The sequence below is a fragment of the Passer domesticus genome, chromosome Z (genome assembly GCF_036417665.1).
Source record: "Passer domesticus isolate bPasDom1 chromosome Z, bPasDom1.hap1, whole genome shotgun sequence".
Classification (NCBI taxonomy): Eukaryota; Metazoa; Chordata; class Aves; order Passeriformes; family Passeridae; genus Passer; species Passer domesticus.
In genome coordinates this window covers 20,724,244-20,747,526 of record NC_087512.1, presented here as the reverse complement: position 1 = coordinate 20,747,526, position 23,283 = coordinate 20,724,244, and the positions used below count along the sequence as shown (strand labels likewise).

Here is a 23,283-nt window from a genome sequence, read left to right as displayed (position 1 = left end):
AAGTTTGACAGCAAGAGAACTATTTATTTGGTAAATGACAGCTGCAGAAACAGACCAACATCCCATCAAAATACGAAACTACACAGCAAATTGGCAGCAATTTTCCAACCCCTCTCCCACGGGGGAGCCTGCAGCACCTACAAGCAAATTTAAGCATTCTCTCAATAAGTGAGAAGGAAGTAGTGCACTCTAGTGGCATGAACTCAGGTTCTGGTACCAGCTGACTCACTGACAAGTCACATATCCTCTTTGCTTTCACTTTTCCAACCACTGAACTTGCGCTAACGCTCACCGTCACCCAAGTGATCCAGTAGAACAGCTATGTTTGTGCAGCATTTTGGACATGGAAACTGCTGCAGTTACTAATACACAGCATGTCAGACTTGTAACACTGAGTGAGACACATATGCACTGTTCCAGGTGCATTTGCAGTCTGCATTATGTTCCTATTTTTCCATCAGTATAATAAAGTACAAGCCAAAAGAGCTAGGTCTATGTGTACTGTAAGAAGACATGGTCTATCCTAAGCAAGATGTTTCCTTCGGCAAATATACCACATGCCAGCACAGCACGAGATCTCAAATGCTGAAGATTCAACCTAAACCCACCTGCCTGTCCAACATGAAAGCCCAGGCTTGGCTGTCAATGCTTTATCACTGAATACCAGAATAAGGGATTTCTTTTTGATTTTACGTAAGCGTGACATTGATTTCAGCTCAAGCATTAAATCAGAGACACAGACACAGGGTAATGAAACTGAATTTCACTGTACCAGCACTAGATTTGGAAAGTACATATACAATCTGCGATAGATACAAGTAAGGTGCTATATAACAAATACTTACAAAGGAAACAATACAAACCCACACTTCCCCAATGTCAAAAGACTGATCTAATATTCTTGAAATACCAAAGAAATGTACTGCAGGAAGCATTATTACATGAAGATCAGACATGGGAAGAGAGGGGGAAGCAATATATACATAGCTCTAATCCAAAATGCTGTATCCCAAACCATTTTTAAAAAGCTCTGAATTTCATAGGAAACAAAAAGGAAAATCAGGAGTTTTTTTCCACTTGTTTATCCTGTATGAGGAGATTATGTAGCCATCATCACTGCAGTACTCTCATACTGTACCCTGAAAAAAGTCATATGCATACACTAACATTGATTTTGCCATGAGATGTTTCCCAGGTAGTTAGGAGTCAAGGCTGAAGAGGCAGTCAGTGTAAAGTGCACAGAGAAGAAAGGCAGTGGATGAACAAGACCAGGATCAAGTGGTATTCTTGCTCCCACTCACCCCTTACTGAGAGAAAGGGAGTGGAAGTGCCCCTCACACCATGAGCTCCTTCCTGTGTCTTTCCTTTTGGTTTTTAAGTAGTCACAACATGTTTCTTTAAGTGCCTACTCTCGAAAAGAAAGTCTTTGTTAAAGTTTAACCAGCTCTATTTATTTCTGGTTCATTCTCAGCAAGTGGAAGTTGGATTGGTGGTCCCAAAGAAACTACATGCAAGATTATTTTAATTCCACTTTCCTGTGAAGCATACATAAAAAAACCCATCTATAATCCATGAGCTGAGGAAAAGTCTAACACTTGAACACAGAAAGAGCCTGAATCCCACTTCTTCCTACTCTTTGTAAAAACCTGGACTTCAATTAAACACAATAGAAAAATGCAAAATGAAAGCTTTTCTGTTAAACTGATGGAAAGTAATAATAAAATAGACCAACCAGCTACTCTAACAATATTACCACTTTCAATTCATCAGTATACTGTTCAAGCATTCAAGAAAGTTAAAACTCTCCTGGAAACATGAAGGCCTCCAGAAATACTCAGTTAAGAGCAGGCCTGCTCTTAAATCCCTGCACTGCTTAGATACAAATACAGGTCATGGCTCCCTCTCCACTGGGAGCTTTTTATTAAGCATTCATGTTACAAGCACCAAAATTTAGAAACACAGATACTGGTCTAAACAATGACAGCACTAAAACAGTCACGTTACTTAACTTACCCTTCTTAACCTACTGGGAGTTTAAACAAAATAAACACCTGCTGTTGTTGCAGGCTAAAGACATAGAAGCTCTGTATTAGCTACTGCAGGATATGCATCCTAATTATGAAACACTGTTTTGCTCCTCTTTATCTGTTTGCATTTTTAAAGAAAGAAATTGTTGTCAGTAAATATGACCTTTAAAAAGTTTTAACCATATCAGAAAAACCACTTTAGGAAATTTCACCTCAGAAGCACTGGTAAGGTTGTTGTCATTTAACCCACCAGAAATCAAACACCTTCACCACTGACCCTCAACATTGCAGAGTACTGAACACACAGCTTTAAATTTTTTTTTAGCCTAACCATCTAATATTCTCTTATCTGTCAGTAATTTACAGCCTGTCAAGAAGCAACATGCTCCTGGAAAAAGACAAAAGGAATTACCTATGTAATTGCGGGGATTTGAAGAAAATGACATTTCACTAAAAGGTCCAAAGGAGCAGAAAAGGTCTTTTCAGCTAAAACTTGCAAGCCCTCACCCTAAACAAGTACTTCCCTTCAAAGCGAAAATTTGTCTTTTACCCAAAGTTACAGAACCTTTGCTAGAAATATTTATCCATTCCAAACAACTCCAAGAACAATGATATTTCACTTTTTGGTTAGAGAGCTCATTCATTATTAGCTAAAGACAACAAAAGCGTTGCAGGCAGAAAAGTGTGTTCACTACAGAAGCTATTTATAGAACATGCACATTTCACCTTTTCCTTTAGCAGTGGCAGTTTGAAACATTTCACTGTTCTCAAACCAGCCTGTGATCAGTAACTCAAGCTCAACTAACATGTCCGATGCATAGAATGCACAGAGGCTTTGCATTCTGCAAAAATGTATTTAGAAAAGCAGCTGAAGCACTAAGACAATGTACAAACTAAAGCTCTTTTTATAAAACAATTTTGCTTCTGTTGGACACTCACTTTAAAAACACCTCAGTATTATTTAACAGCCAATAAAATAGTGTTCTCAACTGTCATACTTCTGGAAGGGAACTGTGCCAAAGTGCCATTAAGAAGAAAGCATTTACAAGTCTGTGATTTTTACAAAACAACTTTTGCCAAAATCTGCTAGACAGCATTCTGTTGACTAAAAATATTCTGGGACTTTAAAACCACCTGATAATTGGAAATTCACACTATTACAATGTAGTACTTGCCAGCACAAGGATATATGCTTGTCATAACAAAAACACCCACCACTTTAGAGTAGAACAAAAGCTAGTTCAAATTATAACACACTAAGGAGTAGAAAAAAACAGTGGCATGCAGAGAAGCAGCAGCAGGTAGGCTTTGAGTTACTCAAGCCAGAAGCAAAGTTTGACATAGGCAGTTTCACTACCTCATAGGATAAGTAGCAAAGTCAGTGCACCAAATAAGCATCATTAATGACATCTCATGAGCTTAATTCATCTCTAATGTCAGAGTTAAAAAGCATCATGCTTAACAGGCCCAAGTCCAAAATGACATTTTGAAAACATACCGACCAAAATGAACAACTATCCTAAGTAGCCATGTAAAATACTGGGGGTGGTGTGGTCTATGTCTCTGTGCCTGTTCAGTCAATAATTCCAGTGGCTAAAAAAAGCAAACCCAAAACAACAAAAAACACCCAGAAAAATTACTTTTGCAAGTATAAGTTTATACTTGCAAATGAGGGATTTGATTGAAACACATCCATAGATCACCACTGGGCATTGTTTATCTTTAACAGACATTATAAAAATATCAGATCACCACTGGGCATTGTTTATCTTTAATAGACATTATAAAAATATCAGAAATGGATTAGAGTAATACCCCAAAGCTTAAAAATTGTGCTCTTGATTAGCTTTCTGTCAAGTGCCTTTTGACAACATTGTCTATGCCTCATCCACTATATACAAACTCAAACCTAAAATCAGGAAGTATACTACCAGCTGTATTTGCAAATGAATGCTCTCCTTAACATTGATCCACAAACTCTTTCCCCAAGTATACATACTGTCTGCTGGTCAGGAACACACAAGAGCTGTTCTACTTTCACAGAAGAGGCCACCAGATTAAGTTACTTACTGAGAAAAAAAATAGGAGAGCTTGCTCTGGAAGCTGGGTAATTCAGCATGCAAGACTTATACAGGCGCCTCCCCTGTATATAACTTTACATTGGTTATCAGAATTGTACTCGGTCTTCAACATTAAAATAATTTGCAGGCCAACCAGCTCACATTTATTCAGACTACTATATTACTTGGCAAACGCATAATCATGGCGTAAAGTGTAAACACCTCTGTTTCATCTTGCCTACCTGACAACAACATACAAATGCTCCTGGAAAGTAGTTTCCAACCCTGCCCACTAGTTACTTTTTCATACTTACATCAGTGGTTACACTTCTTTTCCCCAAGATAAGCAAAAGTCTAAACCATATTTAGCTTATTCAAATTTTGTCTTTGTAGAAGTGGTTTTCCTTTGCAATGCTAAAGTAGCATCCTACATTCAATTCTGTCTGAACACTGGAACACTCTAAGAACAGATCAACAATGCACTTTGAAATTACGAAATTAAAACTTTGCATGCCACCTTAGCCTGAAGCTAATTTTAACAACCTTTTCATAAAACAGAGAAAACACTGATTTAAAATGAAAAATATTCACCCAACATATTTTAAACACGCCAATACAAAGATATTAAGGAGTTGGCAAAGAAATTAAGAGCAATACATAAGGTGCTTACTATTTCTGATCAATACATAGGGTATGGACAAACTTATGTTCTGACATCTCTGTCACTTTAATAAAATTAGCATTATCTTTGCACCCAAACACTAACAGAGGATCTGTCTCAACTAACCACGTGGATTCCACAACTCCCTTTCATAAAGATAATAATCAGGATTTGGCATTTCAATGCTTTTGCAAGCAAGACAGTAGGAATAGCATTAAGTCCACACACACAGGACACCGATAACTTGAAGGTTCACTAGCACTACTACTCTTCCAAGAACACGCACACTGCCACACTGCAACAGAAGCAGACATAGCAACTTGAACAACAAGATTTGTTTGTCCCAACACTGAGTTCAACAGTTGTATTTAAAAACATCAATCTTATAGGTCTTCCAGCCCAAACCTCCAAGTCTGACAACTGGTCAACTAATTATTTCTCTTAGTCAAAAGCCTCCACTAATCCTCCAAGCCAAATCTGACCATATCTCTGCTGCTCAAAAGCAGACACATATCACTGCAGCCCAAACAGGAGTCATGGATGACTGTAGATAAATCCATCCAGATTACTCTTCCTTAAAAAGAAGGAAAGGCTGTGCAAACAGCAAGTAACACACGCAAATGCCTTCCACTACCCAACAGCTATTTCAGATACGGACTAGTTTAAGACAGATGCAGACTGCAGCAGCTCACACTGTCTGGAACAAAACATGCACCAAATGAACATGGCCTGAAGGGCCCCTCAGGGTCTCACTGCTATCCCTGTGGTTAAACAAAGTGCAACCCACCCCACAGGAACACCACACAGACCACAGAATGCCATTCTCATCAGCACTGCTCACAGCCTGATATCACATCTCTGCAAAACCTGAGTTGTCTGCACTTCAACTCACTTTATACAGATGCAGTCAAGCCCATTTTAGGTGTTTGTAGAATTAGGCTTTGTAGCAGCAAAATCTTGGTATAAGAAAGAGATATATTTAGAATGGTCCTTTCCAGACAACAGTAACAGAGCTTTCCTCTAGCACAGTGACGCTCAAACTGTGATCTAGGATGTGGAAAATGACACACACAGCTCACAGAGCAGAAGCAGAGATGAACTAGACAAGTTTCTTCTGTTAAAGGCTAAACAGTGCCAAGAATCACTAAAACTGTCAATGTTGATAGTCTTGTCAAGTCTCAAGGCTAGCAATCCATGGCTGGAGGTCACCCTCTCTCAGGTGTGCAAATCAAGCATTTTCGTTGGTTTCTTGTTTGTTTTTGTTTTCCAGTTTTGCAATGTTGTTTCTTTTTCAAAGGCCATCAGTTTGAAAGAAACTATGCTCCTCTACACCAGAAGTTGAACAGCTCCTCCCTCAGTACCACATATCCTGAGAGCACAAAAAATCTCTGTGTGAGCCTGGAAACCCCAAAGCTGGTGGATAGCTAAGTACAGTTGACTGTGAGAAACCAGCAGATAGGGGATTTATTTATATACATGACATTTTTTCAAATAATATAACCCACAGAGACCATGTGACAGCAATTTACAACAATAATGTGAAGAAATCATAATCTCTGTAGAATGGCAAATCAACAAAAATCTTTGTAGTGGGCAAACCAACACTCTGTAATTTAGAATAAATGGAATAATCCTCAAACTTTTGAGGGAGACTTAAGAGCCTTGCTGAGGTGAGAGGAACTGCCTGGATTTGCCATACAGCAGCTTGCTACAGCAAAACAGAAATCACAGTCATCAAAACTACTCTGATGCTGAATAAAAACTAGAAATAAATTTAAAATTAAAGCAAGAGTAACAAAAGGGTAACTAACACTCAAAAAAGGTACAAGAAGCGTGAGCTTTTAACGTGTCATGATGTCCAGATCACCTACCTAATGTACACTTAAATGTTTATAGACAGATTTTAATAGAATATAAATGTATGCCAACATCACACTCAAGTTTACATTTATCCATAATGAAGGCTAGAAACAAGAGGTTAGGAGAGACTACTAATCTCCGTTTGAACTTTGATAAATAAACGTTCAACTCTGCTCCCAAACTTCACAAGCCCATGTTTATTGCAAAGGAAAACGCTTGAGACAGGAGAATGCACCAACAGTAGTCTACAGGGAGCTGCACCCTGAGAAAACACAGAGTGCCTAAGAATAAGGACTGATCACAAGCAGTCTTCACAGGATCAGTGCACAGGTATTTGTTACTATCTTTCGAGGAGGAATTCACTGCTGCTGTGATGGGAAGAAGCTGACATCTTTCCTGCAACCACCAAGCAGCAGAGATTCCTCCCACAGCGCAAGATATCCATCTCCCAAGGTCATACCATTTCAGCTTTTATTACAACTTTGGATTTTAATCACATTTGCAGAGAGAAACTATCATTACTTGCTACAGAACAAGTAAAATATCACGTATAAGAAAGTGACTGCAAATGACTAAGACCAACAAAACCGAGCAGACTAAACCTCCCATTAAAATATTCTTAAAGCCATACAAGAAATAGGCTGCTCCTGCATTCAAAAAGGTAAATATTCAGAGACTATCAGACTCAGAAGATCCCTTGCCTGTCAAATACATAGAATGTGATTGATTTTTAAAGTTACTATTTAAGGTTATCTTCAACTACAAATTGCCCGTCTCCATCAAAAGAAAATAAAGAGAAATTAAATTACCTGAGACTGAAGAAAACCTTCAGCAAGATCTACTCATTTAACCCCGTATAACAACTTTTCCTTTTTTTTAAAATTCCCCTCTGCCCTGTCCACATTCTTTATTGCTGCTACCACATGTTCTTTGTTTATGTTACACAGGCTGTATCAGCTTCACTTTATTGTCTGAAGTTAGGGTTCATCCTAATTAGTAAAGCATTAGCAGTAGCTGTCTACATGGTTTTCAAGGACAAATTGAATTTGACTAACAGAGGCCACAGAACAGCAAAAACCTCAATATAAGATGTAGGAAAGCAAGATGGAAAAACTGGAAATTACATCCATTTGACTCATTGATTAATCATCAAGAAAAACTGCTTTTTTTCTTACCTGCTTGGTAATGACTTCATCAAATTTGTATTTGTTAAGGTACTTAGGTTGTTTCAACAACAGAAAACATTTAACTGATTTAGTAATTTAAGACTGCACTCAAACATTTCAAACCTAGGCTGTGAAAAAGCGCAAGCCAATGTAATTTTGAATCTAAACTGATCTTCCATCAGGAAATGTTATACTTTGCCTATAAGAGGAAACTACCACTCCCATTTCCATTACTAACTGTGGAATAAATAATTTTCTTTTGTTTAAAAAGGGGAGGGGGGAAAAAAAAAAGAGCTCAATGCTGCACTTGTGCCAAATGAAAAATAGCACTAAAAGTCACAGAATATAAGTGAAACCCTTTCTTTACAGCCATTATTCTATTTTTGTAATTGTATACTAAATATTCACAATGACAAACATTGTGACAATGTTTTATTGCTTTATTTTTTTTAACAAATGTTTATGATCACTGCATGAGTCAGGTTGTTCACTGAACTGTTATTTTATCAATAATCAAAGCAGAGGAGAAAACAGAAAAATAGACTTTTAAGTGTAAAAAAACCCAGTCACAAATAGGACTTTTAAAAGGGCTCAGTTCATTCTGGACTACAAATTTGACAAGAGAAAGGTTTTCAGCAACTTTCTCTGATCACCACAGCATTACAAAGAATTCCAGCAAAAATAATGAAGAACAGAGTACTTCCTGAAAAAGCAAGAGAGAAAAAGCCATGAAAACCACAGTGCTGAAAGAGTTACAGAGCTGAAGTCTAAAAATCCACCAATGTCACAAGTGAGTCACCCTTCCACAGCTGAAGCTAACACTGGTGGAAGCATTTTTTTTAGCTCTCGAAGGCCAACTGCAGTAGAGTCACAAATGAGGACTGGAATCCCAAAACTACTACTGTGATAATAACAAAAGTGTTTTAAGGAAAAGGTCAGAAAAGGTCACTTGTATTACAAACCAGAACATCCTTGATAACACTGGCACACAGCCTAAACCCACACAAGCCGACATCCTGCATGAAATCAGGCTCTTTTGGTTCACACTTTTTCCATACTGTTGCTAAAAGTCAGATCCTGATCCACTTCCCTCAATTGAATCCATTTCAATTATAATTCAATAAAATCAAATCAATATACAGTAGCAAGTGCACCCCATTGCCAAAGGTGACTGGCAAGTCTTGCCATAGCAGTATTCCTCCATACTGACATGCACCACCTTTCTCCAGACATTGGACAGAGAATGAATGGTTTCATGCAAGAAAAACAGATTTCCAAAGGTAGCAACAATTTTGAGTGTAAATTTTGAGCTCACATATCTGTTCATATTTATAAAGTAGAAATGTGTGCTGGCTCGAAGAGGGGGGAAAAAAGTATGTTCCCAGGCCAGAATTCCTTCGCATTTTTGATTTCTGGGAGCTGTGTGCACAGCAAGGACTTGGAACAAGTAAGGGTACACGTGTGCAGGTGGGAAAGCCCTATGTACATTCTAAGCAAACATGAGCACATTCAGAGCATATGGCTGCTCATCAAACAACACAAGTAAGACTAGTATGCAATTTTCTTTAAGATAAAATTGAGAAGCCTACCCCATTCTCTAAAGCCATACACTAATTCTCCTTGAATTAGCAAGACATACCATTCTTCTTTTCAAAAGCCAAGAAGTTATTCAGCAATATTTAACTCTAACCTGCGGTGCTCAGAATTTTAAAAAGTTGCACTTGTTCCGACTGTTAATCAGCTGCTCTAGTACATCACCATGTATGCATACTATTCAAGCCTCCGATAACATGCACAGGGTTGAACAATAAAATACAACATAAGACCTTTTTTTCCTAATTCATGCCCCACAGTCACAAAATCATAAAACTGTCTAGACACCAACGTGATAGTGAAAAGTCTGGAAAAGAAAGGGGATGAGGAACAAAAAACAGAAGTGAATAGGAAAGCAACGCTTCCATGATAAAGAAAGCAGTCTAAGAAAGAAGAACAAATTTTTACAGCAAAATACAATTTAATTTGTCATTTATTAAACAAGTTACTGGAATTCTTCACATTGTATTTCAGCCTACAGATCAGGTGTTAATAGTACATAAACTATGAGATTGAAAAAAAAAAATCAAAAAAGCGTGTCTGGTAACATAGAACATTTCTAACTTTCACTGGCAAGCAAAGGAACACCTTAAAACTACCTCTCAAAGAGAGAAAAATGAAAAAAATTATATCACCACTACAACTTATTTCACTTTTATAGTGAAATTCAGGGAGACATAAAAATAAACTGACAGAAAGGATGGCAAGTGTCTCTACGAAGAAGCCAAGTAAGAAGCTGCTTTCATGAGACTTCTACAGTTTCTTGGTGTTAATTTTTCCTGGGCGTCAGCTTCTGATAACCTATGTAGACTACAAGTATTTTCATTTGTGATAAGCTGCCAGGTGGTGTACTTGTAGAGGTGTGGCTAACGCCTCATTTTGTTAACTTTTGTTGCCTACTAAAGTAGTGAAGAGCTGGACTTAACAATGAACACAATACCCAAACCACAAGACTAAGAACATTGCTGAATAATTTGGTGACTCAATGGTATGTGTTGATTTTACTTATCTCAAACCAGACAGTGCTCTTGGAGAGGTACTAAATATCCTTTTACATGCAAGTCTCATGTCTACAGGGCCACCTTTTGCAATGATGGCTCTCTGTCTATGCTCTTAACTTTTACCATAACCTACCTAAATATAATTGGAAGGGAGAAAAAAAGAAAGACCACTCCAGGTTCTTGAAGAAAATCATGTCTATGTGGACTGTGAAACAGATCCAAGTAATGACAGAGACTGTCAGAAAAGCTGAACAGGAATTGGGCCTCTAGCATCAGTCATTAATATTATTACTAAATTAAAGATTGTTTTCTAGCTTAGACTAAAGTAGGACTAAATTCAGTGAGAGGTACTGGATTATTACTCAACACCACTGTCACCTAAGGTTGTATTCTCCACAGTCCATTTAAATAGCAAGACACTAACAAGATTACTTAAAAATTAGTTTTCAGTGTTGCTCAATATACTTGGATTGAGAAACTTACTACTATTTGAAGTAGCTCTGCATCACAATAAGAGACAAAACCAGAGTAGTTAAATTCAGTATCTGGCCTCTCTTACAATGACAAAAAAAGCACAACCTGAAAACTCGGTTTAAGAGTATCAGTATCCCAGTCTTAGCAAAATAAACTCAAATACTTCAAAAGTCAGGTCCCTTACATAAAAGCAGATAGATTTATTTTCTTTATACTTGAAATCATTCAAAAGAAATTTGAAGTATCTAGAAAGAATGCTCTCATCTTGTCCCCTGCAACAACATCCCCATCCCTTTCTGCAAACATCCCCTGCTTTCTCTGAGCAGAGTAATTTGAAGGAACGCAACTGGGTACTGTGTCAGATTGTTTGGAGTTTAAAATTGTAATGATGACCAAAACAAGTTCATCCTTACCTTCTTCAGACAAGCAGGAAAGACAAGAACTATTTAACTAGCACTATGCTTCCAGAAAGACAGTTATGATTTAAGTTATTTCATTCGTTGAGAAATGGTTAAAATAAATCATTCACTATACCACGACAGACTATGTAGCAGGGATTACTGTTTCCTACATCTGGCTTTTCCTGTTTACTTAGTCAAAGTGGAGGCTTCCCCCTCTGATAAGGAGTGAGACTGGTATCAGGAGCTACAAGCATGATCAGCAACTTCCTTAGACATCTGTCTTTTCTCTCTGTCATCTGAATCTCTGGATGAGAATGTGCCATATGCTCTATATGGTATCTCCTCCCTTTTTAAATTCTCCAAGCAAGTCTTAAAAGCTAAATTTAAGATTCACAGACCTAGCTTGGTCCCAACAAGCAATGTGGATATTTTGAGGTTAAATGGGGTCAGTTTCCTACCTAAATATTTAAACATTAGACTGACTGTTTTTGAAATACTTTGAGAACATGTAACAATGTCAGCAATGAACCTGGAATACCCAGTTTGTTGGCCTCTGCTTACTCAACAAGAAAATCCTGTTTTTCAGACAGAAAACTCCTAGTTCTCACCTCTCACAAGACAGAGCCCATGAGCTGTGCAAGCGCCAGTGGAATCTTTCAATCTATGACCAAAATTAATCAGATCAAAAAGCATTCTCATATGCTCTGAAAGAGGGATGAGGGAATTCACTGCTCACCTTTTCAATGCCAATCCTCCTGTATGTTTCCTTGGTTTTAGCTGATCTGCTGGTTGCACACACGGAAAGAAGCAGAAGACAAGATGATATCTACCATCCCTGATGACACATCTATATCAATCACCATCTCACTGCAAGTGGGCATGTGAAATACTCAATAGTATTTCACATGCCCACTTGTCCCTCTGCCGCAACAATTCCTCAATCTGAATACAAACCACTAAGCATCTGTGCTGGTTTTGGCAGTTAATTTTCCTAAGAGAACTGGGCTAGCACGGGCTATTGTTTCCGATCACCACTGGAAACAGCGTCAATAACACAGGGATGTTTTAGCTGTTGCTGAGCAGTGCTCACACAGGGTCAAGGCCTTTTCTGCTCCTCACCCCACCCCACCAGTGAGGAAGTTGAAGGGCACAAGGAGCTGTGAAAGGAGAGCCAGGACAGCTGATTCCCACTGAGTACAGGGATATTCCATCCCATATGACACAATGCTCATCATATAAAGAGATAGGAAGAAGGAAGGAGGAGCCATTTGGAGTGATGGCATTTGTCTGTCCAAGTCACAGTTATATGTGATTTAGTCGTGCTTTCCTGGAGATAGCTGAACATGTGTCTGCCTATGGGAAGGGGTGAATGAATTCCTTCTTTTGCTTTGTGTGTTTGGCTTTTCCTTTACCTAAACTGTCTGTGCCTCAATTCACAAGTTTTCTCACTTCCACTCTCCTGATTCTCTCCCCTATCCCACGGAGAGCAATTGAGCTGGTAGCTGTGTCTGTGTGGGGTTTAGCTGCCAGCTATGGCTAAAGCATGACAGCGTCCCTCTTTATGAATCTACCCTCAAGAGCTCAGAAATGTTGCTCCATTAAAAGCATATCTCAGCACATCCTGCTGGTTAGGGCTGCTGGAACACTCTTCCCTTCCCTGATCCCCTCTGGTCTCTCATGCACTATCAAGCCGAAATTAGCTATTCATTACATGTGAAGGAGTCTCACATAGAGCAGCACCCTGCTGCTAAAGACTGCTATTTTACATGGAAATTTTGCACTATAGCATCTGCTACCTTACTAATATGTATATTTAATGCCACTGCATAATGTGCAGAATTATATGCTGTTCACTGCCCGTTTGTTCAGATATTACATGCTCGTAAGTAGCACTACTCCATTTGAAAAAGTGTATGTTTTTATTAGGTTTTCTCCCTGGTGTTCTTTGTAACAGAGCCCCAAAAAAGAAGCTTGTGCACTACTCTAGACCAAAAACTCCCATGACTTGGGCTGATACAAGCTTCTGGCCTGCACTAATATAATTTAGTTTACTTCCTGGATCTCACTCCAGCTAGAGTTTTACATTTTCCAATATGAAGGGAACCGGAAAGGGAATCATGCCTTGACAACTGGTCAAATATGTACTCCACACTACACTTGTGATATGTACTCACACTACTCCACTGGGAATACGAATACTCAGAGCAGTGGCCTTTGCAACAGATTTTGTTCTTCCTACAGAAAGCCACTCAAAGAAGTAACATTAAGTTCCATCATATGCAGTTACTATTCATTCTGTTCACAGAGCAAACTACCTCAGAGGGAAAAAAACCCCAAAACCTGAAGTTTTAAACTAGAGGACTAGAGGGTTTAGGAGTCAAGTGTGTGACCAACATGTCAGGTGTTTCATGTCCCACAGGAAAAACTTCAATATGCTCCTAGGCTTCAGTATGCTTATCTTAAGCCAATCTCATCAATCCTCCCCTACACCTAATCCAGGGAAAAGTAATTAAGAACACAGTTATTCCAGGTGGCAAAATTATTGTTCATCTAGTATAGAGGGCAGTAGCACTAGTATCTATGGTTGCCAGCTCAGATTTCAACTTGAATTACATACCTCCAAAGCAATCAAAGTGTAGGAAATTAATCTACTCTGCATAACTGAAGTGATGTTGTCTAGGAGATGTTACTTTAAATCTGATTTTGAGGAAGCAATAACCTGTTGCCTTTCAACAGCTCTCTGTTGAAAGGCAAACATAAATTCAAAGCAAAGGAGATTGCACTATTCTGAACTGAAGCAAGCTCAACTCGGCATTTACAGTTATGCAGGTAAACATCTGCTCCAGAACTGGTCTTCAGACCATTTTGATGTTACAAAGATCTGGGGGCTGTCACAACACTTAAGTGTACTCACAGGATACTTTCAGGAACAATATTCTAACCAGTCCATTCTCCTTGTTATAAGCTACAAACAAATCTATAGATGAGTAAGGAGTAGCAGAGACAGTCCTTACTGGGCCGAGCAGAGCTTCAGTCTACTCATATCCTTTTTGCTATGAGCATACAATACTCAATTAGCCTATTATTTCGATATGAAAGGGTGCCCAAGGCTTTCCTAATTCTCCTTTACTTACAAAGTAGACAAGCTTCATTCCTAAGGACAAAAGGGACTCCAGTGGACTGGGCCTTTCTACTCACTCAATACACACAAAGGCTACTGTGATGTGCAACTCAAACTCTGCCCTGAGAATTTTGTAGAACTAAGCATTACCCCAATGCTTGAGAGCATAAACAGGCTAACACAGGCTGCTGCCTGTGATGCATTGCTGATGAGAATAAGCACAGCAGAGAAGACTGTACCTGGAAGGAACTCCAGAAGAAAGACCAACATCTGCTCCTTACACACATATGCACACACATGGCGTTTGTATGCACACAGAACGAGAAAATTCTCAGTTAATCTTCTACATTTTGGGCTTACTTCAGACATTATACAAAATAATAAAAATATTTTCATTTTGTGTGCTGCTACTGGAATATACAAAGTTTCTCTTTTTAAAGCAGTAAGCTTTAAAAACAACCACCAATACCTTACAAGAGGAGGCAATGGTTCTCCTATCAGTGAGGAAGCACCATCACAGCCTGACATTTATAAAGCATATGAGGGTGAGCAGAGTAATTTCTCAAGTTATGCCAGATTCAGAAAAAAACAAAAAAACCCAAAACCTATTTCTTCTACCACAGGCATATTTAACAAAGACAACCTCCCATGCAGTCCACATGAAGAGAAACAATTTGAATGCCAAAATAATAAAGCATAACGAAGACACTTCTAAACAGACTAATATATGTATTTTTAATTCATTTACAGAAAATTCATGAAGAGAAAATAGATTTGTTACATTTTTGCATGGGAAATTTACTATGATTTTAAAATATCCCTGTCAGTGAGAAAACTGGTTAGAAAAAGAATTAATTTTCTTTTTAAGAGTAAGCGTGTCACCATCTGAACATTTTGTTTTGAGAGGCCAATGCAAATTACAAACCTTCTAGACCATGAAAAACAAGACAGCTAAAGAAGTCACCTTTTAAATTTATGGAAATATGCTGAACAAAAAAAGTAACTTGTTCACAGGAAGTAACTTGCATTCATAGGATCTACTGCTGTAATGAAATGGAGGTTAATTAAGTAAAGAAATTAATACTTTAAAAATGCTCTACAATCTGACCACGTTGAAACAAATACTACTACACTACACCACTTGTAGCTATTCTTTCAGAGATCATATTGAAATCAGCAGTACACTAAGCTGAAAACAAACTACTTAACCAATTTCTTTCCCTACTATAATTACTTTAAGCAAGTAAAAAAGAGAGAACATTGTTTTTAATTCAGAGCTCCTGACTGGAGCTTTCCAGTAAGAAAACATCCTTCTTGAAACATCTTTCCTTCTTATTGTATTTTAATGGTAAAGAAGAAACAGAAAATTACTGCAATACCATTAAGTACCTGTGCCTTCAATGACATTATGAAGTTTGTTTTGCTCTCTTTTCCTCAGAACTCGAAAGGCTTTGCTGGAAGGAAGCCTCTCATTCCAACATTTGGATGCTGCACACCACTACTCACTACCATTTCAAAGGGCAGAGAAAAAGTTTCTAACACACCAGAGCCAGCTTGCTAACGTTTGCAGCAATAGAGTACTATTTCTACTCATAATCCACAACGATTGTCTGCAGAGGGTGAGGCAGGCAGAGGGATACATTTCTTCTTCTATCATGGACTGCAGAGCATCCCATTGCAAAATGATGGTGAGAAGGCTCAACACCAGAGTGGCCAGGCTGACAGCTATACTGAATAAATGCCTGTGCCCCTACGCCCAGACTGGCACCAGGCTACAGATGCCAAAAAACTACACCCTATTTTGTGCACTCTGACAAGCAGAAGTCTGTATGGAGATAGTCTGCAGGGCAGACTGACCCACTTGAGATGAAGATGCCTAGCACAGCAGAAGATGAACTGCTAATGAAGAGAAGAGCCCACACTGCTGCTCATGGAGGAGAGAGCAGCACAACCTGCGAGTAATGTCAGCCCCAAAGAAGAGCAGTGAACGAGGAACAGGCAGTCTAGACAGGATGGGGGCACGGGGCGTGCAGCTTGTTTGCTTCGACTGTTCCACAATGCAGACTTTTCCCACATCAAAAGGAGGGGAAGGGAGGGGAAAGAGACAGGCAGCCTTGCAGGAAGACCTATTCCACTTTTTAAAAAGAAAGAAGTCTGCCACCATTTATTCATTATACTTACTTCATGTCTTAGAAAAGCTGATTTGCTACTTAATAAATCAAGGATTGTATGTTTCCATACATGGGTCACCAAGAACTGAATCCAATTCATTATCTCCCAATAAGTCTGACTGTGTCTAAGTTGATGCCAAGAACCTTCCAGTCTGTAACTTACTTTCAGAAACTAGACAAGTTTCTGAAACTTGTCAGAAGTTTCAGACAAGTTGTCTGGAACTAAGCTGACTGCTTTAATGCATCATGATAAACAGTTACCCAGCAGATTAAAAATACAAGACCAGCAAGCTACCCTAAGCACATATGCCCTGCCTATAGTCTTCCCTCACGAGCAGTTCTCCAGTCATACAGCAGCTAGCCAAATGTACTAAGTCTCAACCTTTCAATCAGGGAAATGCAAGAGAGTAAGGGTGAGGAAATGACATACTGAATAATTTAAGTCTTCACAAACCTGGAAATTATTTGAAAAATACTATTTAACAGTTGTTCAAAATATGCATAACTAGGTTTGGAATAGTTATACTTATTCAGAAGACAAGAACATTTGTTTATGTATAAGTAAATACAGTCTGACAGCAGTTTGGATCACCTATCGGAATGAATCAACTACAAGTTTAATAAGCATTATTTGTATTCTACATAATAGTCTATGTGTTCTTTCAAACCACTGCAGCAATAACATTTAAAAGTTTTTCACGGGATACTAAATCTATGGTACCTAGCAAAACACAGCATATTCCAGTTGGATGTTTCCTAAACCACATCACTCAACTTTTTTAACATTACTGCCATCTGGCTACTAGATTCTGTTTACAAAAACAATAGCTGTGCACACATTTCTCCAGCAGCTGTAGTAAAAAAAAATTAAGTAATGCCATTTGGTAATTCACATTAAAAAAATGGAAAAGTGTAAACTATTTTATCAAGCCAGTTACCATTGTACTTAGAAAAATTAAATAAAGGTAGCTTTCTGTTTTGCTGTATTTTCCATTTCAGTGCTTCAATGTTCTTCACCAACTCACTTGCCACTGGCACTCTCACAGTCCAGAAGTAACAGTGACTGAAGAACATGTGAAGACCAAATAAGAAAAATGTATCTTGTATTATCTGTAATTCCATTCTGGATAATTATCAGTGCTATAGAAATACAACATGAAAATTCTGTCACAGTAGAACCTCTGGTCATTCTTAGGGTACACAGCAAATCATAGAGCCTTCTCAAAGAGACCCCAACACCACACTGAAGGCATGGGTTTATTCCAGGGGTTCTTCCCAGAGTCCAGGCCATAGTAAACAAAACAAATATTTTAATTATAACTAATCTGAAACAATGCTCAATGAAAGCTGGGGAAGTCCTGGAAGCAGTAGTAATATTTAAATTGGAAAAGAGCCTGTGGGGTTTTTTTAATTACAATATATTATATTAATCAGGCCTGGAAGCCACAAACCCAAGGTTCTTTGTGACTGAATTGTCAAGGTAGCACAAAACACACTCAAGGCTGAACAGGTGAAGAAGCATTTTCAGCAATTTACTTTGTAGATATCTTACAGGTGTATGGCAGAATTCAATCTTTAAATGAAGGCCATGGCCTCAGAGAGCAGATAAGCTTTGTCTGGATACAAGACAATGATAGTATAATTACAATAAGGTGTTTTTCCAAGTTCTGCCATGATGAAAACATCACCTAACGCTCCATCCACAAACTTATTAACTTCAGTACCCAAATAACCAAATATAAGAGAATCTAGCAGTTGCTTTAAATATGCATAACTAGAAGTTAAACAGCTGCACCAATTTAAAGCAAAACCACATGGGATTGTATGCAAGAAAATACTGTCTGACAGCAATCTGAATCAACAGCAAACTTAATAAGGTATAGGATAATTAAGAAGAGTTGTTCATACTTATGGCAATAAGCTGAGTTATGTAGTTTTGTCCCAAATGTTCCACCAGGAACTCTGTATGGTTTGGTAAATGCATACACATTCCTTGTAGCAGTAACAGCTTGTTCCTACATCTGAACGAACACAGCAGATTATCAAGCACTTTACAGCCCAGAAAAACTCTGCAGGCTGATCTTGCTGAGACTTTAGTAGAAGAGTCTTTGTTCTCCTCCAGAGAGCAGTATTTCTTGACCTACAAATTGTTTACAAGTTGATGTTTTAGAAAAAAATCAGTCTTTTTGAAGCAATAGCTAGACTTTTACTTTATTTCTTCTTTCTCTCAAATCACAGGAACTGAGGTTATCTGAGAAGTGACATGGTCCAATCTGACTGAAACAAGGACAGCACCCAGACAAGTTTTAGCCTGATCTGACTTGAGTGCTTCAGAAAAGATTTCAGGTTGTAAGTACAGACTCTTCTTGCTAGGGATCAAACCATAAAGAGCTATGAACCACAAGCAACCAAAAAAACCCATTATGACAAAATTTTATGATAGATCACACAATATGCATGGAAATCAGTGAATCTATCAAAGTTAAATATCTTTGCGAATGGATCCCTAAGTGTCAGGAAAGTTATCATTAGGGATTATACACGAACCATCTACTAAGGCAAAGACAGAAAGCAAGAAAGTAGGTATTCTCTTCTCATCTTATACAAAACAGCTTTCAGAAGGTCTTAAAAAATGAAGGAACCACATTAACTTTCCTCAAATACTTTCATAACATGCTTTTCATCCCTAAGATAAAGTAACACTTCACATAAAATATTTGAGCAACACAATATTAATGAATAGTAACAATGTGATCCTGAGATGTTATGATACTGCTTACCTGCTGAGTATTTGAAAATGACAGGTGTTGCATTTTCACATCTGTCTGTGACTCTAACAGCAGGCTTTGTGCTGTACATAAACAAGGCCAATCCAAGTTATGCAGCAAAGTGTGCCAAGTAAACCTCTGAACAGATAAGTAATGGGAAAAAATAGTGAACAATTAAAGGACATATTTCAATTTCTGAAGTCAGAACAAATTCAATAATTAAATACACTTTTTTGTTGTTGTTGCAGATCACTGTTGGCAAAAGGCAAAAAATATGGATAAGCAAAAAGAGACAAACTATAAGAACTGTAACACCAGACTACTACTCTAACTCTACTTATGTTCTACAGGAAAAGCTTGTAATGTGTTGTTTGCTTCAGAAACATGTCACTCTTCCAAGAGATTACTTTCAATTATTACAAACACAGCTGGCAGAGAAGACTGTTATTCAAGTACCAAATTCCATTTATTTTCTTTTTGGATAGAGGTAGAAAAGAAAACATTACCTTGTATAAAGGCATCTATTTTTTTTAATATTGCCTTACATCTTCCACCCTGACCTTTTCTGTATTTCTTTTATCTGGTAAAATTGATAATGACAGATTGCCATTGATGCACCCAGTGTTTTACTGTTTCTACATTATACATTTAATCACAGTTTCAGTCTCACTGAAATCCCTAGAAGTTAGGAAACCTTTATATTTAGTTTTAAAATCTGACCTCCAAGGTGTATATAGCAATCCAAACAGTTAAATGAAAAGTTTCAAGAAATGGTGGTTGTTTTATTTCTCTTCTCCTCCCCCCTTTCTTCCTCACTCTTTAGTTCTGAAACAAGAAGAAATCCCCTTTTAATCCTTTCCTCAGCTTCTGACACACACCTAACTGCTTTTGCAGTGCTAAACAATACCAGCTGGGGTAGCTGTGAATGAAAGCATTATTCACTTGCCCTGGGTTTCAGGAGGTGAAATGCACAAGCAATTTTGCACACGTTGTATAGACTCCCTTACTATGTCTCCAACAACACATACACATCTAAATTCAAATTTAGCAAAGGACAAAGTTTAATTTAATGTAGTTGAAAAGAGGGAGCCAGAATGGTTTGGAAATTTTCCCTGAGAAGCAGCCTGCTGTATTAGAACAAAGGAGGTTATGTCTATGATTTCTTTGTTTGGGCAGGTTAAAAAGGTCATTTATGCCTCAAAGCATCAAATTAACATTTGAGGACATGAATTTTAAAAATGGTTATTCACTTCTTTGCTCTAAATTGATAATGACTTTTTCTTTAACTTGGGGTGAAGTAAAGGGAAAATGGGAAATACACAGCCAGATCTCCAAAGGAAAAAACCTTCTCCTCAGGCAAATTAGGAATTGACTTTACATCCATATCAGTACAAGGTGACTATATCTTAATTACACCTAAGAAATTAAGCAAATAGTTCAAAAGGTGTCTAATAAAACTAATTTTTAATTACTAAATAATTCTTGCATATGATATACAACTTTCTCCTTCCTGTCCACAGAGACAAGCTCCAATATTCACAAGGTGAAATCCCCACCAGAAGAAACAGCTTTCGAGAATGCTTTGCACTGACACAATACTGCTCATCTTCCTAGTCCTGATTTTAATAAACTACATCATAACTCAAAACACAAACACAATTATTTACGTAAGTGTTGAGGGTTTTAAAAGAAATAAACAAATCCTATGAACTTTTAAACTAGGTAACTGGAAGTATTTGGGACCAGGTTCTCTAACACTAGGCTTTCCACCTCTGAAAGCATCTGTGGTTTCCACCAGCTTTTCAAAATCAGCATCGACTAAACTATAGAACTGCATTTCTATTAAAAACTTACAAGCTAAAAAGCCATTCACAAAGCCATAAATATTCTTCACAAAAATATCATGCTGAACTCAAATTATGCCCATCGCATGAGCTTTTGCTCAAACTGTATACCTCATCATTTGTTTTCTCCAGCTGTCCAAAACCTGTCTGGCTGCCTTGCATTCATGTCCCCTTCCCAGCAACAGAAGCAAGACAACAACCTGCAAACAATGTTCCCTGCCACATGGAGGTCTTGCTGGCTAAAGAGACTCTGATTTTAGATGGTAATTCCCAAACAATTGGTAGCACCAGTTCAATTCCAGCAGCTTAAACAATAGTGGCTGATGAAGTCAATGCCAACATAGTTGTACCAAAGAGGAGGGGGGAAACAGAAGAAGCATATGGTAGTGCACACACAGTGTTTATGCTGGCAATCTCTCTGGGATACCTCCCTGACTGCCAAAAAATATCACCTAGAATTCACTGGGAATTGGGTTTTAATGCTTCCTCTAACGAGTAATTTTTATTTAAGGACAACAAGCCAACATTCACCATTCAGAATTGTCCAAACCTTACCACCACAAAAGAACCATCTATTGAACTTTTTCAGACTCAAGAACAGCTCAAATATCAATTACCAAATATAACAATTCACTTCCAGCCAGTGTAAGACTCAAAGAAACCCAGATACTCCATGGCATCTTTAACAATGCTGCTTCACATAACAACCAGACAGTAAATACGCAGTGACAGAGTAACCTATAGGAACAAAAGCTCCCAGGCGCTAGTTCACATTAAAAAATGTAAATTGGTAATACAAAACACAGCTGCTGTTTTGAAGGCAACAAAAAACTTCACATAACAGATCCTTACACAGGCAGGTGAAGGCAAAATTTTCTACATGTTCCCACCTGTGTGGGAGTGTGAAGAGTATCTGCTGCTGCTTTTTGCCAAAACAGGAAAAAACAGCGAGCAAAGAAGAAAACTCAGCCTGCATAAAGCTGCTTATAAATGCTTTGTCACTTTTCTTCTGTGATTGTTTTTTATGTTATTTGTTGAAACACCAGTGCATGGAAAAGAGACTATTATCACACAGTTACCCACAAAAGTTGTTTCTGAATAGACAGGAATTATTCTTTTTGTGCCACTATCAACATAAAAAACCAGATACTGTACTTCTACATTACCCAATTTGCAGCGAATAGGTTTTTAATAGCTTCTTATTTAAAACACCATGTAATTCCAGACAGGCAGGAGCAACTATATCAAAACCTGTGAATATTTTTTCTTACTATTTTTTATTTCAGTTAGCTTTACAACATATCATTTATAAGCAACTGTCACTTCAAAAAGCATAGCCTCAAGAGAAAGTTTTCAAAATGTCATGAAACCCTGTCTGCACTCTTGCAGTCTGCTCCTAGAGATACAGCAGTGTCTGCATTTCACTAGTGCTTTGAGAGTTGTTGTATCTCTATGTACTATTACAGTATCTTTGTGACACAAGTACCAAACTGTTACAAGAATTTGCCAGCTATCACCAAACAGCTCTGTGATATGCCTCAAGGCTAGAACAAGGTTATGTTTCCTGGCATAACCAAATTCTTTCTAACTGAACAGGATCCAGCTTCTGCTGCCTCGGGCCTCCTACTAGCACAGGCCAACCACATCCAAGTCACACCAACTGGTGTCTTGCTTTGGTAGGCACACAAAAGATACACCCAGCACAATGACCTGTGCCATTTACATACTAAAGGTCATAAAACACAGTTTATATTCTATAGAATAAGGTATAAGAGTAGAACATAGTCAAATCAAAATTAAAACTAAAAAGATACAGATTCACAACAAGGTTTGAATCAAAAAGATAAAATAGCACAAAGTTAACAAATGGGCACTGATTTCAACAAATGTTTGAGAAAATGCTCCTTATACATATTTAGCAACAGGTCCCTGGGGACAGTTATTTTACTGTTACTCAAATAATTACAGAAAAATATACATAATTTATGACAGTCAAACCAGTTACTTGCATCAAGTCTACGCTGAGCAATGGAGTTCTCTGAGCGACATGCTGTGTTTTGTATACAGTTTCCACAGACATTACCATTCAGTTTCTCCTTGTTGCTGCTCAGTTGAGACTCCTTCAATCCCCCACAA

General features: G+C 38.0%; 1 protein-coding gene across 7 annotated transcripts in view; it reads right to left on the bottom strand.

Annotated features, from left to right (window-relative positions):
• ZSWIM6 (zinc finger SWIM-type containing 6) overlaps window positions 1-23,283 on the bottom strand; it is a 114,925-nt gene that overhangs the window by 48,994 nt on the left and 42,648 nt on the right. The window contains exon 1 of one of the 7 annotated variants that reach the window (XM_064404159.1): window positions 19,316-19,409. The exons of the other annotated variants lie outside the window; for them this stretch is intronic. Within the exon in view, the coding sequence (XP_064260229.1) occupies window positions 19,316-19,394 (79 nt within the window). The 5' untranslated portion in view covers window positions 19,395-19,409. Of the gene's footprint in view, window positions 1-19,315; window positions 19,410-23,283 lie in introns of those variants that run through there. 7 annotated transcript variants of the gene reach the window in all.